The sequence below is a fragment of the Sphaeramia orbicularis genome, chromosome 15 (genome assembly GCF_902148855.1).
Source record: "Sphaeramia orbicularis chromosome 15, fSphaOr1.1, whole genome shotgun sequence".
NCBI lineage: Eukaryota > Metazoa > Chordata > Actinopteri > Kurtiformes > Apogonidae > Sphaeramia > Sphaeramia orbicularis.
This window is the reverse complement of record NC_043971.1, coordinates 19,995,563-20,009,536: the sequence shown is the minus strand read 5'-3', so window position 1 is coordinate 20,009,536 and position 13,974 is coordinate 19,995,563. Positions and strand designations below refer to the sequence as shown.

At 37.1% G+C, this 13,974-nt stretch overlaps 1 protein-coding gene across 3 annotated transcripts in view; it reads right to left on the bottom strand.

Moving 5' to 3' along the window:
* mcph1 (microcephalin 1) overlaps positions 1-12,970 on the bottom strand; it is a 30,903-nt gene extending 17,933 nt beyond the window's left edge. The window contains exons 1-12 of one of the 3 annotated variants that reach the window (XM_030155559.1): positions 12,868-12,970; positions 11,481-11,542; positions 11,294-11,385; positions 11,065-11,183; positions 10,846-10,930; positions 8,975-9,086; positions 8,752-8,883; positions 8,586-8,666; positions 5,459-6,634; positions 4,047-4,153; positions 310-347; positions 39-201 (exon numbers count right to left, since the gene is read on the bottom strand). In XM_030155559.1, the coding sequence (XP_030011419.1) occupies positions 39-201; positions 310-347; positions 4,047-4,153; positions 5,459-6,634; positions 8,586-8,666; positions 8,752-8,883; positions 8,975-9,086; positions 10,846-10,930; positions 11,065-11,183; positions 11,294-11,385; positions 11,481-11,514 (2,139 nt within the window). In that variant the 5' untranslated portion in view covers positions 11,515-11,542; positions 12,868-12,970. The other 2 variants (XM_030155561.1, XM_030155560.1) reach the window with 2 other exon arrangements.
* Between the last annotated feature and the right edge of the window lie 1,004 nt (positions 12,971-13,974).

Below are 13,974 nucleotides of genomic sequence, written 5' to 3'. Positions count from 1 at the left end.
CAATGTCCTGTAAAGCTTTCACAACATTTACTACGTACCCATTCAAAAGAGAGGATCCAGCATCCTCGGGCTATGCCTAATAGAATATTTAGAGTCCGCCGATGGCCACCAGACACCACATGTGTTGTGCTCTCGCAAACTCGGTCAACAATCGAGAACCCCCCCAGTGACTGGACTACCTGAATCACCGTGTTCTGCTTCCTACAACAGGTGAACAACAGTAAATAATAGTAGAAAGCATCCAACATAGATTCAGAGAAGTAAATACACTGCTTAATGCAATGCAAATGCAATGTTTCAGGTACTTACTCAGTAGGCATACTTGTCATGACCAATGTTCTCATTACCTGAAACAATGACACACACAAAACACAATGTGGTGTCAATTTAACTTGAAGAAAGTCTGCGAGAAGTGAAAAAATGGCAAAATTTACAAATGTTTTGGAACAAAACAAATCCCTTTTGGCTTTGAACAACAACCTTCAAGATTTACTGAAGGTGCAACACAATGTCAAAAGGCAGTTGGACAGTTATTTGTGTCTGGCCGTACTTCAAATATGTTTGTAGGAATTTGGCTTTCAGAGCATAAAATCTAAAAAGTATCATAAGATTCACTCAATTTGATTGACTAAGGTTTACAATTGTCAATTCAATGTCATTTGTGCTATGACTTAACAATGAAAAATGCATGTTTTATCCCATTCTGCACCCGGCATGGCTGTGATAGATGCACACAGAGGAGGTACTGCTGAGATCAGAGAGCACATTTTGACTTAAATGATTTGTAATACCAGAGAAAGGCATTTTTCAAAACATATCAATTGCAAAACAGACCACATTTTCAACCAAACTGTTTCTGGCCCTAAGACCATTAATGGAAATGACCATGAAACTTGACAACAAGTCAAGCAGATGTTTAATAAACTGTCATTTTCATGTAAGTGTCAAGGCTCCATGTCATTCTTATAAAAAACCACAAACTTATATGCAATACATCAAATCTTCATTTTTACCCTCGACCACACTGGCTGCAGAGTATTGTCATCAGTTGGTCGTCCGTCCGTCCATCCAACCCTTTGTCCAAAAACTTTGGCATGCACTATAAGTCAAGCCACTGGGTGGCAGTAGTGCACCTGATAAGTCAGGCTGAGGGTTTTTAAGTGTGTGCACTTTATGTTAATGTCTGTCATGGTTCTATTGCCTATACAAACAGTGTGCAATAATTTCTCTGTATTACTGAAATTAAAAAAAAATCAATACCCAATCATCCATTTAGAATAAATACAGTCTATCGGTCAGGTTTAACCAAAATGGGTTGTGAATTGGGGATGTCAGACATCAGTGGTCAGGCATCGTAGAAATGTGACTCCATGCGTCTCCTTTGCACAAAGCCATCTTCTTTAATTTCCTCTGTGGAACAATTCTTTCACGCCCTGTATTCACTTCAGTACACACTGCAGTATTCAGATGCCCCTTTGTAAACAGTTTGGACATTGCTATTTTAAAGTATATGAAATACGGAAATTGTAACATTTACCCACTTCTACTGCAAAAGAAAATAATTCCTTCTGCTGCCTCTTCTTGGTCAGTGTTGCTGTTTTCTGAAAGATAAATGTGCATAAAGCCTACATGCGTTTGTCTAAAAGGTGCGTTTGTGTCGTTAGTAGAATCCCTGCACATTCATCACGTGTGTCAACATGCAGTCCTTCAATGCACTTGGTAGATTGCACTGGCCATTACGGAAATGAAAGGACAGAACCTGGTGATGTGTGTGTTCATAAGTTTGCATACTGTTGGTAGATCACTTGCTGAGCTACCCATTACATTAGCATTTTTTATGGCTTGGAGTCTCACATTAATTTGTTGCCTAGGAAAGCTGGTCTTTGGTCTGAGGTCGATAAAACCCTTAAAGAACATGTTGCTGAAGAGGTAATAGTTTAGTGGGGTATTATTAACCCCCCCCCCCCCCCCCCCCCCCGAAGGGAAGGCGAGGGGTATTGTTTTGTTTATGTTTGTTTGTCAACACTCCAGCAGCAAAACCATTAGTTGAATTCATACCAAATTGGGTTTATAGATGTTTAAAAATGTAACATGTTTAAAAAAAATGCACAGGGTGGTGGGTGGAAATATCATCTGCTGAATAGCATTTAACAAGTAAAACGATTTTTTTCATTATTGATAAAAAACACTCTTGGCACTTTTAATTACGCTGCTGAAGACACAGTTGCATTAAGACCATATAGGAAGTAAAACACCTAAGCCATCAGAAGAAAAAAAAACCCATATTCAATGCCACTGAAACTGAATTATAAATGTGAAACCTGATAGTGACTGTGGCCCAAGAGCCACACATTTTGGTCCAACTAAAGCAGGCTGTCATTTACACAAACACCTGAGCAGCTGTTATAAACTGGACCAGCACACTGTTTCCTGTCACACTGATATCTGGTCTCCCAGCTGGAGGTTAGGGGTCAAGGCCTGTTCAACACAGTGGTGCCAAAACAAGTCCACCACAAACATCATGTAATTTCTGATACACAAGTTTGGACAACTACTGACACTTTGAGACGGCCAGAAGTCCCCAAATTTGAGGTCTTTCAAAGCCAAATAACTCAAAATGTAGGAAGCATATCCAGCACTTCTATGGAGAAATTGGCTTCTCTGATGTTGTGGACATGTTCTGGCAGCACACATAAGCAGGCGCTGAAGAATGACTTGCACATAATGAGTCTTGAACAAACAGTTGGTGTGAATGGCAGCATGGCCTCTCAACACAAATGCTCCCATGACAAATAAAGGAAATTCTTGAATGTATGACAAGCTCTCCTTACTGTCTGCTACTGTGTACACTGAAAATGATGTTACTCAGAAAATCTGAGATTTGCTGCAGCTGTGTCTCTACAAATACTGATATTGCCAAGGTCACTCCTCGAAGAGATTTTACACTCAATAAAGGATTTCCCCTGGTAAAATGCTAAATTTATTTAGTCACAATTCTTGATTTTTTTTTTTTAGTGGAGAGTTGACAATAGAGAGAAAAACGTCTAAAATGTAGAAAACAGCAACCACATCCAACCTGTAAGTAGTTCCTAAAACTGTTTAACCCACTGTCTAAGTATACAATTAGATTTGGAAATCAACCTACAGTAATGCCCTTTACAAAACTAAACAGAGCTACAACCTTCAGTAATCAGGTTATGATAATGTTGAAATCCCTGAGGGAAGAAGATGGTGATGTAATGTTTGACTTCTTACAGCTACAGCTTGTTGAGGTTACGCGTGTAACGAAAACAGAGCCCAGGTGCATTTCAGAAGTGAGGAAGTTGTACACTACCATCACAGACGCAAAACACAGGAAACCCTCACGACCAGACGCAACCTCTTGGGTGGATGCGTCAAACGCCTACGGGCTATGGATGTGTACTGAGGAAATGTACTCACCGGACATAAACTATATTGATGGTTAGTTTACTTCCTAAAACTATCAGAGAAATAAGTGAGGATTTTGTCATGTTGCAGCTGCAGTACTATTGGAGGAAAAGTACAGCTTCTAGAACATGTAAAACGTATGTAGGATGTACAGAAACGGTATTTGACACAACAGTTACAGTCCTTTAAGGTGTGCTAGTTTGAATGGATTTCTGTGTCTGAACATCGATAATTAATGTTCAAGGCTCAAAATTCCGCTGTTGTATTATTAGAGGGCGTCATCTGCATTTTAGATCAAACCTAAGAGCGACCAAAGGAAGTAAATAAGTGATGTAGTGATATGATCTTTATAAACAAAACTATGCAAGTCCATGACACCAGGATCTTTAATAAATGAGCAAGTTTCCTGCTGTTAACTTACACTCATAACATCCTGTTTTTGCACTGCCATTCCAGTTACTACATGTACTATCAGCATTTTTTAATAAAGTTATGATAAAAATCTAACACCAAATCTAATTAACAATTCCCAATCTAGTAAAAAAAAAAAAAAAAATTAAAATAGCATAACAAAAACAGGAAAATACTAGATAACATAATGCATAATGTGTCATTACCTTTGTCTTGTTGACCATGTTCTGGAGACTGGAGCTGACTTGTTTATTCTGATCTGCAGAAGGGGTCTCTGTTTTGCCACCTGCAAATGCATGTTCATTTCCTCTACCTACATTTGGTAAAAATAAAAAAAAAACAAAACAATTCAACAGTTGTAAGGAGCAGGGGTTTCAGTCAAGTAAACATACAACAGGCAGTTTTTAGTGGGTGCATTCATGCATGATAATCTCTGCTGTTCGAGTTCCTGTAAAACAAAACTGCTTTGAAAATGACCTGACACTCAAAACAAGTACTCACATTAATTTGAAATGAAGTAAAATAAATGAAGTTAATTTATAGATTCAAACATCATGGAATACTCTGCAGCACATGAATATCCTTTAATGGAGGAACTTAACCTGAAATGAAATTTTTGTATTTTCAGATATGTTACCAGGATTGCATAAACCAGTAATGACTGAAAAAAGTTCATGAATTTATATTATACCTATCTATATATCCTGTTTAGCTTTTGAGGTGAGGTGTAGTCTGAACAGACAGCTTAGTCACAGGTTACCATGTAATCAAGTGCCAATACATGTATTTTTTGGTTTATGAATTGAGTCAAAAACAAAAACTAGACGAATTCCCCTCAAGTTCTGACATCATGTGCAGCATCTGCATCAGCATCTGTACTTCAAAATATGAGGTCTACTCAATCTTTGATCAAAACACAATCACAAACTAATACGACAATAATCATAAAAAAGGACTTATTTATTCATAGTGATGCTTTTTCCTTTATTCATCTTTCTGCACAGTGACAACCAGAAATCAAGGTTTGTTTGCTGAAGATGGAGTTAATCCAACATTTGAATAAGGGATGGGCAAAATATCACTCATCCAATTGTGCTATTGAATAATACAAGAGAAAATACTTCCTCTAAAGATCTTTCAAGCACAACAAAACATCAGCTTGTTTGTTGTAATGTATTCACTGTGAGTTTTTGTCCAGTCATTGCCTTGTGTTCCGTTAATGATTTCCCAATTGCAATTTTTTGTTATTTGTGGATTATGCACATCTACAGCGTATAGCTTTGAAAACAAAATTATTTTGAATGATGGTTTTGCTTGACTTAATGCAAACAGAAAAATCAGTTAAAATACATTACTCAGAGAGAGAGAGAGAGCGAGAGAAAAAAAAGGATATAATTTTTTGGCTAAATTGCCCGGCCCCATGTCAAATATCAGATATAATCTAGTGTAGATGTTCTGAAAATCATAGACATAACCATGAATACAATATCTACTGTTAGAAACCACCACCACAGTCAAAAACAAAGCATCATTAGTAATTCTATGTGTTTTTTTAGTTCAGAACATGGGTTTTGTTATTAATGCACAGTCCCTGAACTCTGGTTTCCTTACTACTCACTTTTTAAAGTTTGACACAGATCACTGACATCAGATTGTGTCTGCATCTCTAGAGCCATGTCAGCCTCTTTTAGGTTTGTTGGTTCTACAGATGTAGATGCCCTTGTCTTTATTACATCAGTTGTAATTACACTGGTGCTTGTGAATGGCAGTGTGCTTTGTCTTCTCCTTTTGACCATTAGTGTTGAACCAACACCGGGATTGTCCAACTCAGGCGGAGATTCTCTACTGTCCTGTTGTGGATGTTCAGCCATTGCATCAGACAGCTGAGTTTTTGCACTTTGACTTTCTTCCACTTTCCTCTTTTTTACAGTGCAACTTTCAGCCACAACGCTTTCACTTCTTCTTTGTTTTCTTTTCTTTGTGTACGAGTCCAAGACAAAAGGTACCTGAATGTCTTTCTCCACAGGTAGGCCAGAGCAAAGAGGCCTATGTAATTTCTTTTTGTGGTTGACAGGGGAGAAATAGTCCTCAAACGCATTATCATCTTCTTTGGTGGAACCTGATGCAGCACTTTGAGATTCACTGGGTAAAGGAAAAGGTCGTACCAAGGCAGGAAGTGAGGGTCTGGCTCGTTTTGACAATTTCTGTTCATTTTTCTGTAATGGAGAGGTAGTTTCTTCTGGGGGGGCAGCAGCAGCATCACATGAAATGTCGGTCAGTGAGGGGTATTTACTAGGTTTCACAGTGTCAGGAAAAAGAGTGGTCTTAGTCTCCTTGAAATATTTATCTTTTCCTTTTTGCTTTCCTGTGTCAGATTTTTTAGGTGACAGCTTAGACTGTTTAGCAGCAAAACTAGATGATTTGATCTGAGATTGCCCTTTATCTTTCCTTTTTCCTTTATCATTGTTAGATCTCCCATCTGGTCTGGGACTTTCAGATACAGATTTTAGTTCTGCTGTGATATGTTTTTTTACTGAGGTCCTTCTTGACCTTTTCTGGTGTTCTCCTTCTTGATCCTTGTTTTCCTCAAAGTCAGGACATTTCAAAGAACTTATAGATGTTGACCTTAACACATCATGGCAGGGAGACAACCATGGTTTTTCTATTGTTTCATTCCTCTTGGGTTGTTCATGACCATGGTCACTAACACAAAGTGGTTTTCTCCCTTCTTCTTTATCAGGTGAGTAACCAGTTTCAGCAACAGAAGCACTGGAATCATCGTCTGAATTGTCATCTGCATTGGAAAAAAGAAAATCAATAATAATCAGTTCTATGGTGTTATAGACACAAAATGTTAAGCAAAACAAAAGATCAATGAAGAGAACATCAAGTCCTGTCCAGACCAAAGAAACAACGATGGGATAAATTGAAATTCAGTTTGGGTCATCACATTTTTCAAATACTAAAATGGCTGTTAAATTATATTTTTAAAAAAAGGAGTGTGTGCAACTATCTTTAAAAATATGCTTCCACTTGTTTTTAGCAGTGACTGTCTGTCACTGGCATACAAGTCAATGTGTGACCCAGGACTGGACTCACTGGTCCTACACAACAAATTTAGCATGCACTAATTAACTTTCTTGGCTTTTGCAAACATACCAGGCAGCAATTTTCACCATTTTTCAGCTTGATTTTCAGCACGAGAAAGTTATTTTTTTTGGACTGCAGAGTTAATATAAAGCAGAATGTCCAATATTTGAAGCATCCTCAACAATAAGCCTGTCTGACAATTTGCTGGTCTTGAGCATTCGAGGAAACCTGCCAGTTTGTATCAATGCATCTAAACAAGTCGGTGTATCGTTCCTATAGCAACAACTCCCTGAACACCAAGTCTAAGTGCCAGCTCAGGCTTTTTGAAGCCAGATATAATTTGTAGTATCTTAAAATAGGAATGGGAACAGTAATTGTGATTTACTTGCAACAGTTTCATTTTATAAGTTTCTAGAACTGATTACATACCAGTCAGAAATTTCTCTCATCTGTTGCTTATCTTGTGACAGACTGTGCACACTGGTATATGTCTGTAATCAAATTATACTTGTGTGTCTCTGCATCTGTACTGGTTGCTCTCGTAATAATAATGTTAGCAGCACTGACTACATAGTCATGATGATGATGATGCTTCATTTCCTTCCAGCTTTATCTGTCCAGAAGTTCCCATAGACACTGTCTGCAACCAGTTGTTCCTCATAGTGATCTACTAGTAGCAGCTTGGATTCTGCTCAACACTATCTTTACTCGGAATATGTTGGTGTTACTGTGGGCCACATTGCTCTAAATATGCATGGTTTCTGATTTTTGGTTTTTAGCAGACCAGACTTCCAAAAATCAATCTTGATCCAAATGAGATGTGTAAACAAATTTGGACTGGCAGTCTAAACAAGGAATTAGATAATTTGGTGTTATGTCTAAGAAGCAGAAGAATATAAACAGGGCTTATGCTGTCGTGGGTCGACAGCAAGGGTATATCTCCAAAATACCCCCAATCCTCTGCTATATATAAATTTGTCAATGATAATTGTTAGACAATCGAAATGAACATAATTTGAGCTACACTGACCTGACAGTGGCAGAATAATGGTCAGAGAACAAATTTTTCCCTACAAAACTCCACTTAGTGAAGGAAAATGACACCATATGAACTCTGGATGGCAGCCAGAAAATGGACATTTGTAAGACGATCAATGTGAACCAAATTTTATCTCAGTCAGCCCATTATTGCTTGATTTATGTCCAAAAAACAGATTTTCAACTAAAACGCCCCCATTTGATGACTTATAATAACTCATAGAGAAGCTGAAATTGATAGGGTTCTTCCACTAGGGGTCCTCTATGTTGGTTATCAAGGGATAAGAAATCCAATCACATCTGTCCTAGTTATTGTGTTTACATGAAGGATATCCAGCGGCGGATCCGAAGTTTGGAGTAAATCCATTATTTATATATATATATATATATATATATATATATATATATATATATATATATATATGTGTGTGTGTGTGTGTGTGTGTGTGTGTGTGTAAACTCGATTTCAGGGATTTAATTATCAAGAAAATGTTCCATGATGATAATGCTGCAGTTCTTGGCAAATAAATACTGAGAAAAACATATACTATATAGGCTTTAGAATGAGTCAAACCAAAACTCTACAATGGAACTAGGACCATAACAACTTTTCTTACATGGAAATTTGAAGACAGTCGGTGTGCAACCAAGAGAAGGCTTCAACCCCAGAGGTGAGCAGGATTCGATCATTTGTGATGCTGAAAGAAAGTGACATACCATGCATTTGTTAGATGGAAGATGTTTTAAATGTGCTGGAAGGTTCAGTAAATCTGTTTCACATACCTGTTGGTGAGAGGTTTTCCCGTTTCTCTTTCATTGCTTTCAAACGCCGTTCCATATAATCTGACCTATTCAATGAAGGACTATAGACTATTCCATTCTCCTCATCAATAATAATGGGGGAGAAATCTGTAACTGTAGAGGAAATACAACACTGAAAGATCAAACTACATTCTTAAGCCTAAAGTTAAAAAAAAATGTTTAGAGAGACATGTTGGGCTCTTACCTAGAGGCTGTTGTGGAGCAAAGTCCTTCATCATTTTATCCAATTTTCTTTTCATGCGTCTGTCATTTTCAGGTGTCTTCTCCGGAGAATCTTTTGGCTGCATGCAACGATGCTGCAGGAGTAACAACAACAAGTATGTTGATTCAAAGTTCCTATTTTGAAAATTTTAAAATGACATTTTAATAATAATTAACAGTTCTTCTAAAGTGTCTGAGTAACAATACTGAATTAGTCAAAGCAGCAAAATGTCAAGATCTCAATGAGGACAATTTCAAATGTATCCAGGAGGAAAAGGTTTAGCAGAGAGAGCTGAAGGAAAGTCTACAATTTTGATCATAATACATCCATCTAAGATGTCATATTTCATAAGTCATCCCTTCAGCGCTGATGTAGTGCATTATTCTTAATAAATTGATCATTTAAGTGACTGGTTCTCACAAAATTGCCAAGAAATATACAGTGCATAATAAATACATATAATGTTTCAAGGTGACTTTATTTGTACCCGTGGGTAGATTTGTTTTGCAGCAAGCTTTCGCTCACTGCCGGTCGCTGCGTGCGCATGTGCCCAACACAAATCCTTCGAAAGAATTACAGTGGAGATAATGTAAGCACATACATCACATACATCAGACATTATAAACACAGTACATGTGGTCACGTGATGGAACTTTTTCAGTGGATTTGGTTGTGGGAGGGGGACAGGAAGAGAAGAATATTGTGAGGCAGACGGAGATGGGGGGGGGGGGGGGTTAAATGCTTGTATGTGGTGAGTCCGTGAAAGTCTGAAAGTATGAAAAATAAGAGATTCAGACTTCATAATGCATAATAACTCTAACCATTAGTTATTTGTGAAGGGAGTTGTATTTTTTGTTTCATGTGTGTTTCACAAGGCAGGTTGGCAGAACTATGTACAATGAGCAATATAAACAAAATTTTTTGTCCAAGCATTTCCTAATTGATATATACTAATCAAGTTAAAAAAAAGAGACTACTTAATGATGTTTTTTCTGATCTGTTGGTCTTTCACCACAATAAATGTGTACTCAACCCAAGTGCAAAAACATGCTAATACTAAAGGGAGTCAGATGTTCAGTTTGTTGTTTATTGTTAATTAACAAGGGTTTGAGTTGTGGATTATGTATATCTGTATATTCACATCTTGGGTTATAAAATGCAGCACGATTAATGTGTTTCTGACATAAGATGAAGATACCAAGAGTATCACAATACCTGCGCAACTGAGCGATGGGGATACTGATGAACAAAATCTTGACAGAGATGTACAACAGGCTGTAGGCACTACCTGTGGCCACATCTTTCCAGTAGAATAGGTTTCAGGAAACTGTTTAATGGTGTTATAGTCTTAGAAATGTGACAACGGTGATCTAGGACCACAGCATTGGAGTGTTGCATTTACGTGATTGTTTCAGACTTGCTACAGAGACTACCAGACAGATACCTAGGTGTCATAATCCCTGAATCAGTGCCCAGATTGTGTAAAACAGGGGTATTCAAATCTGGTCCTCGAGCGCTGGTATCCTGCATGTTTCAGATATTTACCTCTTCCAGCACACCTGGTTCAATTAATGATCAGCTTATCATCAAGCTCTGCAGAAGCCTGATAACGATGTAATGGATTCCAGGTGTGCTGGAAGAGGGAAATATCTAAAGCAGGCAAGATATCGGCCCTCGAAGACCGGATTTGAATACCCCTGGTGTATAATATAGCCAAGTTGATTGAGTAGTGTCTACAAACTGCACTACCTCTCTCAATCCAGCCCTCCAGTGAGAAGACAGAATACCTGGAATAACTGTAAAACTTAGAATAACATCCAGATTACATCAACTGTAAATATGGTTGTACTCACTTTCTTGTTCTTCAACATAGGATTGCTTTCATCATTTAAGGCTGGATACAGCATTTCATCCACATGTACACAGTCATCATAACACCTGGGCATGAGTTAACAAAACCACATTAAGTTAAAAGATTTAAAAAAAAGAAATGACGTCTGATGATTAACAGTGTAACATCATTAAACTGTGAACTTAATCAAAAGAAAAGAAAAAAGAAAAAAATACATTACCTCCCTACCCACAGAACAGACACAAGCTTCAGGTTGGTTTTTTTGGCTTTCTTCCATGTAGCTGGATGGCCATTGTTGAAGACCACATGTGTGACTTGTTTATTGAATGTTTTTGAAACCTGCAGGAAAAAAACAAACAAACAAACAAAAAAAAAACCACTTATATTTAGCAAACTATAGAGTAAAAGGTAAAAGGCGTAATAGACGTTAATGTGACCTGTGAACCCACCTGGGCTCCCATGTCTTGTAGTTGCTGAATGAATGGTTTTGAGTAATTTGCAGTTTTGTCTGACGACCACACATCAACATAAGCGACAACATCTGCAGACACAGTAAGGCGATAACATAAACACAAAGAGTATACCATAACACACTGCCTGAAATGACAAAAGTAAAATGAAGGTGATGTACGTTACCTTTGAGAACTGAAGACTTGCTCCTTGTGGTCATTACTGGCCTCTTCAGTTTCAAGATTCACCTACATAAGACACATTTTGGAATGATTAGCTCTATCCCTTTTTGAAGATTTTTCTTGACAGCTTCTTAAAACCTCTATTTAAGGTTTTAACTAAATGGTTTGACCAAAATGTAAAAAAATGAGTGAAAAAAAAAAAAAAAAATAGTAATATGGTACAAAGAGTCAACTCTCAAACAATATAATAGTCAAATGTTGCAGTTTTTATTTTTATTAACAGTCAGCCTAAAAACATTTCAACATTAAAGAGACCGATTAATCAGCACCTGTAGAATATCTAACAGTCAGTATGGGCAGAAATTGGCTGCTTTAATGATCAATATCTGAGGAAAATCTGACAGCTCAAAAAAATATAATCACGTTTGCCTGGAAAAATGGTAAATCCCTTAACTAACATGGCACTTGGCCATACAGTAATTTCAATAATATTTAAATAGATTGTTCTGCTTAATTTTCCGTCATGGAAAAACTAAAAGAAAGAAAAAAAGACATTCAGTTTCAGTATAGTTACTACAAAGCTTATTAATCAGTTAGTGCAAATGTAATCACACGTTGCAATAAGTAAATACTTCAACCCAAGAGATGCAGAGATGTCTTCAAACTGATTCCAAAAGTTACATTTTGTCATTAAGGTTTAATAAACATATGAGAAACATTCAAGTCCTCACGTTTGCAAAGCTGTATTCTGGCTTGTGAATATTTAGGTTAGTGTAACGTTCTGTCCCCTATTGTACTGATCGATGACCAATCAATATTGATCGACATCACTGAGCAGACAAAGGACAACAGTGAAAGCCAAATCCAAACTTTAATCCAGTCACTTATTGACATTTTATATCTGCTATTTCAATTCATCTATGAATTGTGTTATTCTTTAACACTGTCAATGCACTGTATTAATGGTACATATTGAATATATTAACGCCATTTAGGAAACGTCAACAGCCGGTAGCTAGCTTTAAACATAATGGTACTGAAATAGCTCACATTACAGCTGGATAACACGGTGAATCAGACGGTGTTAGTTACTATATAACTGACAACATCTCTTTAAAAACGCATATAAGTTAAGATGATACTAGTACGTGTCTATTAGGTAGTTGATGCTGACTTTAATATTTTTATCGTCGCAAACAGCGGGTTTACTCAACTTTTTATGCTAAAGTAGCCTAAGAGCTAATGTTAACCACGTCGGTTGCTCAACATGTTGATATGTCAGAGGGGCTGGGCTACTTCCGTATCACGCTGACACTATACAAACTAGACGTGTTAGTGGCAGTTACGTGTAAAACTCCGTTAGTATCGTTTATAAATGGTCATGTACTTACTTTTGCCGTGCTGAAATGTAATTTATTCTGTTTCCAGCCAACTACAGTACACATTGTTCGCGCCTGAAGTTTATGTTGCAGTGCATTCTGGGACGAAGAAAATCATTGGACCTCAGGTGGACTATGTCACTTCCGGTCTTTGAGAAGTAAAGGGTTAACGGTAGGTTCCCTCTGAAGACCCTTGGGGGGCTAATTAAGAATCTCTTCTTTTCATTCTATTCTATCGATTCCTCAGAAAACCTGCATAAATTAAATGACAATGTATGCGCATTTATTTCCACTACTCAATTCACTGTTGCCAGTTAGATGTAGTATTTGCTGTCATTTAAATGTAGTGGGGTAGAAGTAACCAATTGAATTAAAGCAAAATACAAGACTATTGTGTAGACAGCATTTAAAAAACAAAAAATAAAAGGAGTAAAAAATTAGTTTGCACGCCATCAAAAATAATGACAAACTTTGTGTCAAAGATGGTAACCCACTTTTTAATTGAGCTGCACATTTTCTTTATGTGACATACATTTCTAACCAAATGAGCCTCATTGTGGTAATTTCGAAAGAAGAATTAAACTGACTAGTCTTAGAGAGCATGAATGAATTAAACCCTATTTGTTTTAATATGTAGCAAAGCAAATTGTGTCTTTCTATGTAACATAAATACACTGTTACCCATAAAGTTGGAAAAATTTTGATTTCAGACACATTGCTCTCTTTATTCTTATTTATACACATCAATAATCACCTTTGACCAGGTACAATGATTATATTCTGAGTACCAGTTAGGCTGTAGACTGTCTATCGATAATAAATCACATTATCACAATAATTTCATGAGAAAGGGTAAAAAAAATTTTCAAACTTTATGGGCAATGGTGTATTAAGTTATTTATTTATTTATAGATAATATACTTATCCCACTACTTGTGCCACTACAGGGATTATTAAACAATAAACACATGGATATCCATGGCCCAGAGTCAGCATGTTAGACCAAGATTTTCTCTTAGTGGTGTTGTAGCCTATATTTGCCCTCCACTGAATTCATTCATAAACCAACATAATAACACTAGTCAGCTCACCAGAAGCACCACACGGGGTGACTTATCA